Below are 16,078 nucleotides of genomic sequence, written 5' to 3'. Positions count from 1 at the left end.
GTTGTGACCCAGCTCATGCAACTGTAATGCCATTCATGCAAATTTGGCCTACCCGGACTTCCATCCTCATGACGGCTGGGCCAAACCTGAGTGGTGCTGGGACCCCAGAGGTTGCAGTGCTTGGAGCAGGGAGGGGAGCCCACCCAGTTCTGTCAGACAGGAGCCACAGGAACTGCCACGCAACCCTTTGAAACATTCTGGCGACCCAATTTTGGGTCCAGACACACAGGTTGACAAACCCTGCCTTAGAATATGTGTTAACTACTTATGCTAATCTATCTGTTCAACCTTGTATTTAGCTGTAACACTCCAAGTACCTTTCCCAGACCTGAGGGAGAGCTTTGTGTAGCTCAAAAGCTTGCCTCACTCACCAACAGAAGTTGGTACAATAAAGATATTACCCTCCTTGTCTCTCTATAAAATAATATCAGAAATGTTGGGCAAAGGTCTTCCTTATGTATGTGGGATTTATATATTGGACCTAAAAATGGTATACTTATTAATAATACAAGGGCTTACAGGGTTTTCAGAAGACACTTGATATTAGTGACAATATTTGAACAGTTTTCAACAACAACAAAAAATGCTGTTCTATACCTCCTTGCCAAGTAGTTCACAAACAGGTCTATGCTTCTTCAAAGCATGCTGAATTGTCTGAATTTGCATGGACACTGCTGACAATACTGCCTCCTCCAGCCTATTGAACTCATCAAAACATCCCCAGGCACCACACTTCACCAAACCAACAAAAATACGCCCCATCGACTTCACGTCAATGCCCTTAAAATAAAAGAACATTTCATGTTATTTAACATATAAACAATCAATCAATGAAGATTTTCTTCCTAGTTCCGCTATGAGGTCTCTTATTGCCATTGCAAAGATCCTAACATTTCTATTTGATTAGAAATGAAAAACTCTGTTAAATTACACTAAAAGTTTTGTTTTACATTGTTCTTTAAATCCATATTGAATAGATACTCGTCGCCTAAAATATATAAATATGTACATTACTTCACCTCATCGCAATTAAAAACTAAAACTTGTCTTCCAAGAAGTCCACCCAAAGCCTTTACTGATTCTGTTTTTCCAGTTCCAGCTGGGCCATAAGGATTTCCTCCGAGGCCCATCTTCATAGCCTGAGTAAGAGTTAAGTAGCACTTATCTGTCAATGGTGTATAAACAAGTTTCGGGGAATTACCCTGTAGAAACAAAAGATATATTGTATGAATTAATACACAGAAACAAGATCAATAAGTTAGCATTTCACTCAGTTTGGACATAATGAAGATAACACAGAAGCACAGAAGTCCAGATTACTAGCTGCCCAAGTTTGAGGACTATTCTTGGGGCCATACAATTTTTTGCTTTACATTCATAAAATCTGTTAGAACTACTCCAGAAGTGTTATGCAATCCTTTATGCACCACAGATAGAGGCTCAAAAAAGGGAAACACCTGCTATATTTTCTCCTTCATAGACTTCAACGAACATTGCCTTCATATACCCAAGAGTATAATTTGTTTCATATTGTTAATAAAACATTTTATTCAATTTAAATACATCTCAAAATTTCTTTCAAGTTATCATTTTGTCCACATTTGGCATTTTGCCTAGCACTGACATAAATGAGAAAGTAAGAATCATACTATGCACTGCACTTTAATATAAAAGCCATATAAATCCACCAATTCAGCAGTAAACTCAAGAATTCAGTATCATGGGTATTTGGAGATAAGAAGCATCTTAAGATTGAAGAAACACCACTACACCACTTTTCAATATTTTCTGCAAAACAGCATTGTAAAATGGCAACTGACAAAATGGAAGCCATGTGGAAGCAACTGTGGAGACAAAGCTGCATCCCAGAACTGAAATGTGAGCACCACGCACATTTAAAAGCCAACAAAAATAGAATTAAAACACCCCATACCTGATATTCATAGGTATACTGGAGCTCAGCATCTACCATTTGAATGTAACATTTTTGGTCTTTCAGATAGAATCTGAGTTGTTTCTTCCACACCCAGTCATCAACACTATTAATCTGGGCTTGATTTAGCTGCTTCACCACATCAATGTTATGAATAATATCAAGAATCAGTGCTTTAAGCTTGAGCTCAAGGATTCCAGATTCTGTAAATAAATAAAATTATTCACAAAAACACCATAAAGAAGATTGCCTTTAGCCACTTTCAAGTAGTTTATGTTGCTGTTTACAATCATAGAATCATAAGGGGGTCATCTAGTCTAACCCCCTACCAAGATGAAGGATATGCTGGACCTAAACCATCCAAGACAGATGGCTATCCACCCTCCTTTTGAAATAGCTAAAAAACTAAAGCAACCAACATACAAATGAGAGGTTGATATAGTTACTAGATAAAAGCTTAACAGCCAATACACTTTAATCTAGAATTCAACAGAGTGACCAGATGCACAAGGATAAGTATTGATGCACATTACACATTACAATCTGCACATCATATTGGTGTTTTATAGGTTTGTGATGTTACATTTAAGTCAAGAAATAACTCCAGAATCCAATCAAATATCGTATTACCAGGGGGAAAAAACACCTGGACTTATAGAGAATGTGTTGACATGGTATCATGTCTATCCAACAGTATCTGGCCAGTTTCAGTGAAACATAATGTTAGAAATCAGTAGATGAAGACAACGATATAGAAGCAGATTTTGTAATGACAAATTATTAGTAAATATATTAAATAACAAAAGCATCAAGTTAAAGGAAATGGATACAAATTGAAAAGGAAACAGATTCAGACTCCCTAATAATGTTAAATATAGAATAAACATCTGGAAAAGAAAGGACATTCACTGTGAAATATTAAATATCCCTAACCTGGCCATTCCTGGTAGGTCACTCAATATCATTTCTAGCTCAGAGGATTGGATTGCTTAGCACCTTACATTTATTTTAAGGAATTATACACTTATGATCATTTTTCATACCTACTCTCCCTGGATCTTCCATACTAGTATCTATGCTGGTATAATGTTCCAGTTTAGCCATAAGTTCTAACTCTATCTGTTGCAGGTTATGCTCTTTGATAGCAATTTCAACATCTTCAGTGAACTGAATTTGCTCTGCCAAGGAAAGAATCTATTAACAGAAAGAATAAAGTAAAAGTTTTAGAAATAGGTAACCATGAGGGACAAAAGATTTTCAACTCATTTATAAATCATGCCAATACTCCACTATCCCTTTAAAAAACATAATTACTCTAAAGGTGCTCCCAGAGCAAATATAATTGTATTTAAAAACTTACTAAAATGTAATAAACAGCTGCAAAATAATTTAGTATAGCTATTCCCTTAGGTGCAATATTACAATTACTGTACATTCACTATAGCGGCCTATTATCTGAGCTGTGACATTTCAGCCAAACTCATTGCTTGAGGGAGATCTCCACAGTACTGAAGGACAACTGTTCATGAGTAGGAAGAAATGTGGATTTGTTTCACCAATTTCACTAATACTTTGTAAATCTGTGTGTCTATCTCTTTCCTTCCTTTCCTTCGATTCCACTCCCGAAAAATATGCCAGAGGTGAAAGAGAGCTACTCACTGTCAGTACAATAGTCTCCCCTTATTCACACCAAACTTCAATTCCCTCTGAAACATATGCTCAGAGTGAGGAGCTTGGTAATAATCAGAAGAACAGCAAATCAATATCTTGGCCAAAACTGGGTATTAAATCAGGCACTTCCTCGACTAAAAGCATGGGGGTTCTCAGGACAAATTTTTTGGTGGCCTCAGAGTGTGGCCACCAATTCTTGCTGGTGACCACTCTCACACTTTTTCCTAAATACTTAATTAGCTTTAGGAAAGCCAAATAAATATGTACATATACACGTCCAAATCATTGTAATTTCCTTACAGCTAGCTAGTAAGTCTGTTGTCAAAAGTGGTATTAACAAACATACAGGTATCACTTTTCACAGCAGACTTACTCAGCCCTGCCAAGCCTGGGAACAAATTAAGCCCTGGATGGAGAGTCAGGGGAGGCAATGGGGGCCAGGGGAGATGGGGGTGAGGGGCTGGAAGAGGCAATGGGGGGCTAGAGCCTGAAGCCCAGTGGCCAGAGCCTGCTGCCCTGCTATGCCAGGACTGAAGCCCAGAGCCTGAGCCCGACTGTCCATGGGAAGGTGGGGAACTCACTGGCTGCCTGGTCCTACAACGCTGTGCCACAGGTGACTCCAGAGGGGGCAGGGACAAACTCCTGGCCCTGCCCCAGCAACCTGGTGGCCCCAGCAACCAACACCAAGGCAGTGCATCCAGGAGCAACAGGAAAGGTAGGGGGCGATACTTTCCCTCCCCAACCCCATCACAGTCTAGGAGGCTGTGGCCGCAAGAAAAGCCCTTGATGGCTGCATGAGGTTACAGTGGCCGCATTTGAGAAACATGAGCTGTAATGGATTCACACATAACACATGCTGAACTACAGGTTCCACTTCCATAAGTTAAATGGAATAGGAGTTCTCTTCTCATCAAAATTCCACTCTTTGCTTTGGCCATGTGATTCAGGTAAAGCAGGAACAGTTAAACACCGATGACATAAGGAGAGGGTCAGGCTGTGGTGCACAGCACTCCCATATTCTCAGCATGATGAAGAAAGGCAGTAGATTGCAATGGTATACACAGATGAAGGGAAGATTTATTTCAACTAAAAAGCCCACACAGGCTTTCTTCAACCTATTATTAGTACATACTCTTTCACTAGCATTTTCTACCCAAGTTATGCATGAACTTCAGAAACTATTCTAATAATGCTGATTTGAATCAATAGCAGGAAACAGTTTCTGCATCACTGATTAGCCAGGGACCTGATTCAACATCAACTGAAATCAGTGGAAAGACTCCCATTTATTTAAATGGGCAGTGAATCAATCTCCCAAGTGAGCAAAGAGTTCTATTCTACAGATGCTTATAACATTGCACATTCTGAGTAATTTCTATCTACCTGAAATCAAGGCATACAGCAAATCAACTGGTTTTTCAAGTCCATATATATTTCCCAAGCAGACCTGTCCTTAGGATCATTCAGAAATTGAGTTATTTATTTCAAGGCTGAGACTAAATCAAGATGAGACTGTATCACTCACTACCTGGGAAGGAAAGAGTGATGGATCAATTGAACCTTGTGAACGTCTTCCAGCAGTAACACAGTCAAGCAATAATTGTTTCAATGTGTCCTTCATCTCCAAAGCCAAACGATTTAACCAAACCTGGCAAATAAAATATAGAGGGAAGAAAAAAATCACAAACCACATAGCAAACATATTTACCACAATTGCTGGTAATGCATTTGAACCTGGTTCTCTTACCTCAACATCATTTGAGAGAAGAATTTTATTTTTAAAAGGCACAACTTCTCCCTCTAAAGATTTCATTGCAATTATGTTTTTAAAGTCCCCATCAAAGCTGACACTATTAATTCCTGTTAATCAGAAAATAACAATATCTCTTTAAATAAACTCAGCAAGTGATTAAATACAATCTAGATGATTTACTGTTGAATTCTTAAACATTTGTTTCTTGATAGAGCAGTTACTTGGGAAATAGTCAAAAAAGTTAAATCAATTCTCTTTGTATAAGCAATACAATATTTATGATAATTAAGTAGATGAACATAAAAGTCCTTCAAAAGTCAGAGATATTTTGAAATATTTTTTTCGCCTAATAAATGGTGAAATATCAAAAACATTTTCCTTTTCTAAGCTATGTTATGGAAACAGAAAGTAAAGAAACAATTTTTAGAATAAGTTCTTCAGCGTCAAATGACTGTACTTCTGAATAAGTACATTTTACAAATGATGACTAATGTATTATGAAAATACTAAATTAGTTTACCAGCAAAAAGTTTCTTAAGGTGAGACTGAATCACTGAAGGATTAGTGGACTGTCCCAAGATTTCTAATAAATCATCATCTCCAATGAAATAGAATCTAGGGAATGCTGAACGCTTTTCCTGTTTAAAAAAGAAATTGTTGTTTTAAGCACTGAAGGATTGCCTTTTTATAAAATTATATATTAAAATAAGCAGTTGTACCTCCAGAAATTCATTCAAGGATTTTTGACATCTCTGAAGCTGATCAAGTAGGGTAATCAATGCATGCCTCATTCCTGTCCGAGCATTCAGTGATGTTATTCTATTGTCCCTCTTGATATCTATCATTATGGATCTTTAAAAAAATATAACCTTAATTGTTTGTAAATCTACCACTGCATTTTGTCCGAATATATCTCTTTTAAACATCTGATTAAAACTCAAGACACAGATAAGTAATATTCAGCAGTCAATATCTGAATGTAAAAATTGCGCCATTTATGTCAAATTTCTTCCAGTTAAACATTAGCTAGATCTGTCATGATTCTCCTCCTATTATACCTATCATACTGTTTCTGATCATGACTCTTCCTTTACATCAAGACCCCTCTATCCAAGAAGTCCAATTAAGTTTAAATTTTGACCATTTTTTCTTCTAAGTGCCTCCATCTCTGTCATTTCAGCTCTATTTTTAAGCTCAACTACCATATCTAAACTAAAGAAACTCAATTGTGTCTATCTTTGGACACCTCTAAAATCTACTCTCTAATAATCCTCTCTGCATGTCTTGATCAAGTAAAGTTGTTTCATCTCAAATTCCTTCAATGTAATTTTTTTGGAAAGAGAAGTGCTTCTCTTCGGCAAGAAATATTTTTTCATAATCCAACATCTCCTCTACTTCCTTTCTCAAATAAGACCTTCTATTTGCCTGCATTGTTCATAACCCTGGCCATCATACTTGACTCAGAACCTTCCTTCTCTTCCCACATATCCCATATCAATAAATCTTCTCATCAATCATCTCTTTTGTAACACTAATTCTTTCTATATGATTGCCTCAATGCAACCTTTGCTGAAATCCTTATGCATGCCTTCATCTCCCTGTACATCCTGTTTGTTCTGTATTAATTCACTTTGAATCTTGGCTTGCAGCTGTTCGAAGGACGTTATACAAAATAAAGTTGTGTTTAATAACACCGACCTGAAGTCTTCATCGACTCTATTAAAACGTGCCTGCTCTTTGGGTAGAGCTCCACGACCAAAAATGGGTTCCAAATACACCCACTTCCTTTGAATCTGGTTTAAATTCTGCAGGTACTCATCCAGCTCAGCAAGTTTTCTTTCCCAGATAGACACTTTATCCTCAAAGCCTTTGTAATATGGAGAGTCCTTTAGGGACTGAAGAAGACAGCGATTATCTCCAACCTGGTTAACTATGTCTTTCCAGTCTTTAATTAGTTTGATAGTCCTGCTCTGGCTGTCTTCATAATCTGTTAATGTGAAGACTGCTCCAACACCCCAGAGCTCAAGTTCACGTAAGGCCTCTCTGATTGTGACTTCACCTTGTGCCCGACTATTCAAATCCTATTTTAAAATATAAAACACAAAAAAAATTACTATTTATATAATAATAGAAAACATATAAATGAGCAGAGGAAAACAGTTTTATTAGAAAAATAAACAACTTCAGTTTCCAAAAAGGAATAAAAGCATATAGAACATATTGTATAAAAAATTAATAACATTACTTGTGAAATAATTCATACCTTAAGTGCTGCTGCTTTTTCTACAATTACATCTGACACTTTGAGTAGATCTCCAAACAACAAATTCTCTAGACTAGTGCCTCTAGGGAGACCAAGAAGACGAAAGAGGTCCAGCCAATGATCTGGAGACAGGTGTTCTCCTCTAACATACTTCAGGACAGGAAGTGTCATCTAAGGGAATAATGCAAATTGGAATATACCAAGTTTTTACAATAACTGTCATGTACTGTGAAAACATAACAAAAATATATTTTCCCACTATATATTGAAAATAAATCTGTTTAAATTGAGATCTAATTTGTATTTTCAATACACTAATTTTAGCATTTGGTATTATGCCATTAAGGTTGTTTTATTACTAAATGTGTCTCAAACAAACTGAGAAAAAACTGTAATGATTGTCCTGTTCACTGAAAGAAGCTCAAATGTACTTTGAAATGAATGATATGTTTAAAAATAGTTGCAGGAGATATACAAAATATCCTTAAGGCCCACTTTTATATTTACATGGAGGTATGTTTGTGTATTAGAGTGAAGCATATTACCCAGTAATACCAGAAAGCATTTTGCTTTGATTTCCCTTTGTAGAATGAGGATCTTACTTTGTATTTGTCCACTTCTTTTTGCAACTTCACAGTCATTACAGTGTGTTCTTCCATCTTCCTCAGTTTGTCATGCCAGTTCAACAAGAATTCCTCAAACAGGTAAGTCTTACTCCTATACAAAAATTACATTTTAAAAAGAGCACAATAACACAGTACTGCAATAACCAATAATCATGCATAAAAGTTTAAAAACAAAATCAGACCTAAATGTAATCCAGTCTTCTTTGGCTTTTTCCTGAAAACCTTGATGAAATTCTTCATATAGTGCCCATACTTCTGCACAGCTCTCAATATCTCTACATACAGCTTTTGCCAAAGAGAAATCAGGCTCTTCTAATTCAAAATGATGGCAGTCCTCGCTGAATAAAAAGATCATTGCATTGTTATAATATTGCATATTGACGCTCTGATCCTGGACATGCTGTCAGACATGCTTAACTTTACCTATGTGAGTAAGTCCACCGACTTCACTGTCCAGAAGAACACATTATGTTGCACTCCCCAAACAGAAAAGAAAGTAGCATAAGAGACAATTATCATATGCAACGGCCTTCCCTAGCAGTCACAGCCTTTTTCTTTTTTTCATTCCTTTATATTAGGAGTACTAATTTGTATCCCAAAAACATAAAGGAAAAAATAAATTATCTGTAATTGTCTTTCTCTATAAGTAGAATCCTATATAGAATCACATGCCATTTAGTGTATAAATTCAGTTGTTTCAAAGCCTAAAAGATTTTCAGAAACTTCCACTTCACAAGTGTCAGTGAAGATTAAACTATACATTGAAATACAATTAAAATAGGATTTATTAAATTATCAGTTGTGTTCATATTTAGTTAAATATAGTTCGTATTTTCTGACCCACCAAAAAGCTGCTGCTGCATGATTTACTGCAGAACATCCCTAAAATAATGTGCTATATACAAAGAAATACACATACATCAGTTTTTTCTTTGTGGCTTCAAGTTCATCAAACTCAATTTTCTTTTCCTTTATGGTCTGAGCACTTTTCTCAAGCATATCCTGATGGCCTGCTTCAATGATATCATCGCTGGGCTTTAGCTGATCCCAGTGAGCTTTAAACTTTTCTAGTTCTTGAAGGTACACATTAACACGTGACATCACATTTCCTTTCATCACTTCAATCTACAAACGAGTTTAAAAAAATAAAATGTATTCCTTCAGTAATTTATATCTACAAAGTTATATCTAATCAAGATAAAAAAAACCAACCACCTTTCCACTTGTTTTCAAAATGGAGTACTATTTTTTTACTCTTCCCCTTAAAATATTTCAAAATTTAAGAGAATCTGGTATGGATATGCATTTCCTGATCTTATATTATATAATTTTGTATCCACTGTAGTTACACATAATATTTACATCTGCTCCTCACTGGTTTGTCAGCTACCTTGGTCTGATAAACAGTTTTTCCTTATACCCACATTTTTTATTACATTTTTATAAATAGACAATAGTTATCATTTTTAAACCATCTACAGGTTCAAAATATGGGTGATGATCATGGAATCAGCAGCACACAGGAAAAGTACTTGTGGCTGCATTGGCTCCATTGAGCTCCAGCAATTCACCTGCATGTTGTCCATTGCAGGACTGCGGACATAATATTTAGCATGGATTTTTGGAAAAGTTAAAAATATTATGCAACAATATTAATAACATGTGTAGTAACATGGTAAAGTTGGCAAATGTTCATTTTTAAACTGCTATATTCTTTTCATTTCAGTTAATAAAAAGAAATCCATGAGGTGAAACATAGTCGTGATTCTAGAGTGAGCTCCTGCACCTGCACAGTACCCTAGCTTACTTCACTGTTACTCTGTAGCGGCTCAGAGATCATTTCAAGATTGGGGCCTACAGCAGTATCAGCTGATGCTAGTAATCTTTCCAATAGTTTAGATGTTCTTTCCATAAAGGCTATCATTCACGCCATTAACCTTGGTGACAATACTAAATTGCAATATCTTCGGGGAGAGGGCAGGGGAGGGTTAATCAAGGAGAAAAAAATGTGTCTTCTAACTAATTCAAAATGAGATCAGTGCATCTCAGTGAATTACTAAACCTTCATTCTCACCTGTTCCTTAATCATAAGTTGATGACTTTCCATCATTAATTCAAATTTATCCCACATAGCTCTCAGGTTGCTGATTGTGTCTAAACCCCCACCAGCCACGGTCCGCAAAAGCTTGTTTTTATTTTCAGCTTCTTGAAGCTGGAGAAAAATCTAAAGTTGAAAAGATATTTTATACATGTATGAAAGAATTTCAATAAAATGTGGCATTTTTATGCAAACATTTGAAGACACAATATTTATATATTTTCATATTTATATGTAATTATTTTAATATTTATCAAAGTAAAACTATACAAAGGTAAACATGGGAGACAATACAGAGGAATTATAGGGGCTCTTGATCCTGAAATGTGTGAAATAAAAGTGAAGGCTTACACCAAATCAATCAATTGGACTACCCACAGGCACAGGCATCCACTCACGTGGATCAAAGCTTTAAAAAAAAAACAATATATGTATGAAAACAGCAAGCAGGAGGAGAGAAGTTGAGAACAAATGGGAAATCTATTAGTATATTAGAAGAAGAACGCATTTATAGTCTGAAAATAAGGAGAAAAATTAAGTCACCTGATTGTTTCAGAGATTATTTTTTCATACACTAAAAAAGCCCAATCAGTTAAAAATCACTATAAAAATTATGATTAAGTAACACTATAAAAGTCAGAAAAATTGAAGTAAAAGAAGACGTTAGAGAATATGTCCCAAAATGCCCTGCTTTGTGTGCATTCATTTCACAAGGAAGTGAAGACAACAGGTACTGAGAGACTCAGGGACAGTATGGATCATGGAGGCTTAATCCCCTCCAATATCCACCACCTCTACAAAACAATTTCTACAGAATTTAAGCATTCATTTGAAAAAATATATACGTACATACATACATACATACACACACACACACGCATATATTTCTAGTTGTTACAACAAAGTGAAACCAATACAGTATTATCTTACTGAGTATGAAGACAAAGTGACTGAAATAAAAGCTATAAGAGAAGGGTGAAGTGCCCATTCCTTGCAATCAGGTGTTTGGTGTTGAAGACTAATAATGACAATTCAGTGTAAATGTTTTTAATTAATTCACTGACAATCACTTCAGCAGAATCACATTTATCCAACATTCTTAGATGCAGTAGCAAATGTAAATGGGAGGTGGTTCTCCCATCATTTTTTTAGAAAGTTCTTTTTTAAGTAGCAAAGCTCTGCAATATAGATCGCTTGCTCTCTCTCTTACTCTCAGCAACTTGGTACCTTCCTGGTGAGTTCATTCCCTGCATAAGTGTGGTCTGCAGAAGAAAACTCATCTGCCACTAGGCTTTCCATTGGTACCGGCCTAAATATGCATCATATTAAAGAAGCAAGGATTTTTAAAGATGAAGCTAAAATTTAATCAAAGGATCTTAAGATCTGCCCCTCCCCCATTTTAATAGAAGCCAAATGTTATCACCATAGTCTAAAGCAGGGATCGGCAACCTTTCAGAGGTGGTGTGCCGAATCTTCGTTTATTCACTCTAATTTAAGGTTTCGTGTGCCAGTCATACATTTTAACGTTTTCAGAAGGTCTCTTTCTTTAAGTCTATAATATATAACTAAACTATTGTTGTATGTAAAGTAAATAAGGCTTTTAAAATGTTTAAGAAGCTTCATTTAAAATTAAATTAAAATGCAGAGCCCCCCACCCAGGACGCAGGCAGTGTGAGTGCCACTAAAAATCAGCTCGCGTGCCACCTTCGGCACCCGTGCTATCGGTTGCCTACCCCTGGTCTAAAGGTCCTGGGAAACCACTCTGGTTTTGAATTTGCTGTGCAAGAGAGGTGTGGTGATATGAACCAGTATAACAAATAGTACAATAAATGGCAGAAAACACAAGGAAGAATGGCAAGAAAAACATTAAAAGCAACAACAACAAAATGTTGTAACAAACTCTACTAATAATACTTTGAAAGTATTTTGCTCAGGCATACTAAACATGACTAAACTTTTTGCCTAGATATTTTCCTGACTATGATCAAATAAAATCCTACCTCTGCTTTTTTTTCTTGTAAATTTCCATACTTTAAGTTATCTTCTCCAATTTCATCTACAGTCTGGGGCCTAACTATTAATGCTTCCATGGCATCAGTAAGAAACGATGAAATATCATGTAGATGAGCTATGTAAAGAATATGGGAAAACAAAATTATTACAAATATCAGTCTTAAAATCAGATAAATATGTGTGCAAGACAGTCACTTGTACTACATGAAAGATGGTCCAGTTGTTATAGGATTAGCCTGGGCCCGTGGAGACCCAGGCTTAATTCCCTATTCCACTTACTCTGTACTCCAGTTTTCCAACCATAAAATGAGAACAATAGCACTTCCCTACCTCACAGTGCTGTTGTGAGGCTACTTATGCCCAAAGAAATGTGTTAGTCTCTAAGGTGCCACAAGAACTCCTCGTTGTTTTTTCCGATATTAAAGCAATAAAAGTCATATAAACACGATAGATTGATAACAGGGTAATAAGGGGAAATAAGAATTACCTCTGCACAGTTACCTAGGCTATGGGTCCAGTTACATACTCCTTGCTCTCCCAGAGCAGGTGGGCAGGAAGGAGTGGGAGATGGTTTTGTATCAGGCCCTTAATGGAAAACTAAAAACATACTACTTTTGCTCCAAAACAACTTTGGCACTTCAGTATTCCCAAGGATAAAAGATTTTTTTTAAATAAAAAGGATACTATATGTAACAAACACAACAAAAGCAAAAGCAAAACAAAAAAAAAACCCTACCAACCAGCCACCACCGTATCTCAAAATTATTTACCTTGTATGGACTTTCTTAAAGATAGAACAAGAACATCATAAAGCTTCTGAATAAGATCATCAATCACAGTCTTCACAGGATTGCAATTTACAATTAAACAATCTATCTTGATGGTGCTTCAAGATTCAATATGACAGATTCCAAAATATAAAAGAAAAAAGAGAAAAGATTAGAGGCAATATGCTCATTAAGATACATATTATATAATAAACTTTAAAAACTGTCATTTCAATACTTTATAAATTATCTTTAATATTTTCAGTTTTACAGTTTAATATTTTACTCAGAAAATTGTTCATATAGAAGTGCACAAATAAATGTGGCTTAATGTGTTTATATGTAATTATGTTCAAATACTACAATCACTGTATATACAGTTTTACTGGAAGCAATTACAAACTAAGACCCTGACCCTGCATGTACTTAACTTTACACATGAATACTGTCACTAAAGTCAAAGGATCTACTACACATGAATAAAGTAAGGTACATACTTAAGTACTGGCAGGTTTGGAGCTTTAGCTCTTGATCCTGCAACAGTATCTGCTAACCCAGACTTCTGCACTCTTGCAGTGCACTGACATCCATATGGATGGGAATTCACAAGTACAAGGGTCCACTCTGGCATATCTCAATGTGGGATCAAGGCCTCAGGGCCCAATCCTAAAAACACTTAGACATGAATTACTCATGAGCACAAGTGTTTGCAACATCAGGCCCTAAAGGTCCCAAGTACTTATTAACTGGAACAGTACTTAGTAAATTCAACTGTTAAGAGCTGCAAGCACTATGCCTAGTGTATGTGTTTGATTAGGCCTTAATCTATAAGGGCCTGACTCAATTCCCATGAAGTCAATGAGAGTCTTTCAATTGATTTCAATGGGAGTTGGATTGGACTCAAAGTCAAAAAGTTCTGTAATACTAATCTGAAGAACGAGGAGTTAAAAAAATCAGAAAGGTAAATAGATGTTAAAAAACAGTGCTGAAATTCTGCCTAATTTTTTTCATATAAAATGTATATTTCTATTACGCTATTTACACTAGAATGATTGGCCAGTGAAAGCATCCGTTGTTCATACACAAAAATGTTTAGGTAAACTGTACCTTGGAAGGCGTTCCACTTCTTTCCCTTTCCCTTTTAATGCTTTAAAGTTTTTTTCCCAATCTTGTTCACTAGAAAGATGTTTCTCCACCAGAGTTTCCATATCTACTTGCCCAATTATAATCCATTCCTTTTCAATATTGTATTTGATTATGAAGAAAATAAGTAAGATGTTAAGATTATGAAGCATTAATTGACATTAATATTAATAAAAAGAGTAATCTATTTTTATGTTCTTAATCTATCATTTTTTAAAATATTTTGCATCCTTTCAACTCAATCATTTTAACCATAACAACTGAAGGTTCTCTTCTTCACACAAAGATATTTTACATTAGTCAGTGCTCAAATCAGAAGGCATAGACTGGTATAACATGGCCACACTTTTTAGTGATACTGTAAAACAAACCTTGAACAAGGGGTACGGTCTCTTACAATATTAAGACTTCAACGGGAACTACAAATATGCTTCAAGGTAGGCATGTGCTTAAGGGTTTTGTTGACTAGGGATGGACTTACTCATATGCTTAAAATTAAGCCTATGTTAAGTGCTTTGCTAAATCAGGACCAGAATGTACAGAGACCAGGAGTGCTGGAACAATTTTTATAGTGGGAGTGCTGAGAGCCATTGAACGACATTGTAGACCTTGTATATAATGGAAACTACTTCAAGCCAGGGGGTGCTTCAGGACCCTCAGCACCCGTAGTTCCAGCACTTATGACAGAGACTAACAAAAATCAGTGCTCCACTTCTTCTAAAATTATTCATCCCTAAAAATAATTATAATTAGGTATAAAACAAAAAGTCTAACTCAGTTAAAATACTCTACAAACCTTAAATTGGTTTGAAACTTCTGCCAGTCTTCTGAACAAATCCTCTGCTTTATTGAAAGTAGTCAGAAAGCCACTTGCATTTCTTTCAGTCATAATAATGAAGATGGACTCCTCTTCTGTTTCACTCACTCCTCTAAACTGATTTGGAATGGAGATGAATCTCTTCATTTCTCTGTAGTATCTAGCTCGTACTTCTTCAAAAGGGGGTTTGAATTGTAATCTTCCTTGTCTAGAAAGCGAAACAAACCATATAAAAATTAATATTTTAGACAATTTCTAGCTACAATATTTTAACAGTAGGAAAAAATATCTTACTTATAAGTTAAATCAATATTTATTTCTGGTAGATTCTCATTGAGTGCCTCCAAACCCATTTGATATTGATGCTCCAGAGCTTTATAGAGTTGATGATTCCAGTGTTGTCTCCATGCTTTCATATCACGAGGAAGGAAACCCTAAAATGTAATAACATTTATTTAATTTACATATCTTTCCTCAGTGCATAATGAGACTGTGGAACTAGTGCCACAATATGTCACTGAGCCCAGGAACTTAGTAAGATTCAAAGAGGGACTAGATGTTTATGTGGATAATAAGAAAAAATGTTATAACACTTAGTGCAAACGAAGAGTTAGAGATAAAAATATCTCATGCTTCAGGGCTTAAGACAAACTCTATTACATGTTAGGATGAGATTTTTATGGAAGCAGATTGTCCCACATCTGTCTACTGTGGAGTGCCTGCACCTTCCTCTGAAGCATCTGGTGCTGGCCACAGTTGGAGACAGGATACTGGACTAGATGAGCCAGGGGTCTGATCTGGTATGAACATACCTATGTTCCTATGATTTAGAAGCCTATCTTTAGGTACCTGTTTTTGAAAATCCTGTGTGATTTGAAGAATTAGTATTACTTAATAAATACATTTTAGATCTTGTCTCTCAAAGCAAGGACATTAGTCACTGAAGACAGTCTCTACAGGATGAAAGCACATTAGTAGGAGTGATTAAAGAGAA

At 35.9% G+C, this 16,078-nt stretch overlaps 1 protein-coding gene across 5 annotated transcripts in view; it reads right to left on the bottom strand.

The window, feature by feature from the left end:
- DYNC2H1 (dynein cytoplasmic 2 heavy chain 1) overlaps positions 1 to 16,078 on the bottom strand; it is a 359,230-nt gene that overhangs the window by 314,819 nt on the left and 28,333 nt on the right. For all 5 annotated transcript variants that reach the window (XR_005601173.1, XR_005601157.1, XM_039546469.1 and 2 more), the window contains exons 16-34: positions 15,379 to 15,518; positions 15,064 to 15,292; positions 14,232 to 14,359; positions 13,128 to 13,243; positions 12,345 to 12,472; positions 10,321 to 10,470; positions 9,166 to 9,371; positions 8,429 to 8,584; positions 8,223 to 8,337; positions 7,621 to 7,791; positions 7,056 to 7,438; positions 6,077 to 6,209; positions 5,878 to 5,995; positions 5,352 to 5,464; positions 5,133 to 5,252; positions 2,977 to 3,127; positions 1,934 to 2,136; positions 1,020 to 1,202; positions 598 to 780 (exon numbers count right to left, since the gene is read on the bottom strand). Coding sequence is in view for 3 of the 5 variants with exons in the window: in XM_039546469.1 (XP_039402403.1) it covers positions 598 to 780; positions 1,020 to 1,202; positions 1,934 to 2,136; positions 2,977 to 3,127; positions 5,133 to 5,252; positions 5,352 to 5,464; positions 5,878 to 5,995; positions 6,077 to 6,209; positions 7,056 to 7,438; positions 7,621 to 7,791; positions 8,223 to 8,337; positions 8,429 to 8,584; positions 9,166 to 9,371; positions 10,321 to 10,470; positions 12,345 to 12,472; positions 13,128 to 13,243; positions 14,232 to 14,359; positions 15,064 to 15,292; positions 15,379 to 15,518 (3,126 nt within the window). In the remaining 2 variants the exon portion in view is untranslated. The remainder of the gene's footprint in view (positions 1 to 597; positions 781 to 1,019; positions 1,203 to 1,933; positions 2,137 to 2,976; positions 3,128 to 5,132; positions 5,253 to 5,351; positions 5,465 to 5,877; positions 5,996 to 6,076; positions 6,210 to 7,055; positions 7,439 to 7,620; positions 7,792 to 8,222; positions 8,338 to 8,428; positions 8,585 to 9,165; positions 9,372 to 10,320; positions 10,471 to 12,344; positions 12,473 to 13,127; positions 13,244 to 14,231; positions 14,360 to 15,063; positions 15,293 to 15,378; positions 15,519 to 16,078) is intronic.

Source organism: Mauremys reevesii, linkage group 1 (genome assembly GCF_016161935.1).
Source record: "Mauremys reevesii isolate NIE-2019 linkage group 1, ASM1616193v1, whole genome shotgun sequence".
Lineage (NCBI taxonomy): Eukaryota > Metazoa > Chordata > Testudines > Geoemydidae > Mauremys > Mauremys reevesii.
The sequence above is the reverse complement of the archived record's forward strand: the minus strand, read 5'-3'. Positions and strand labels throughout refer to the sequence as shown.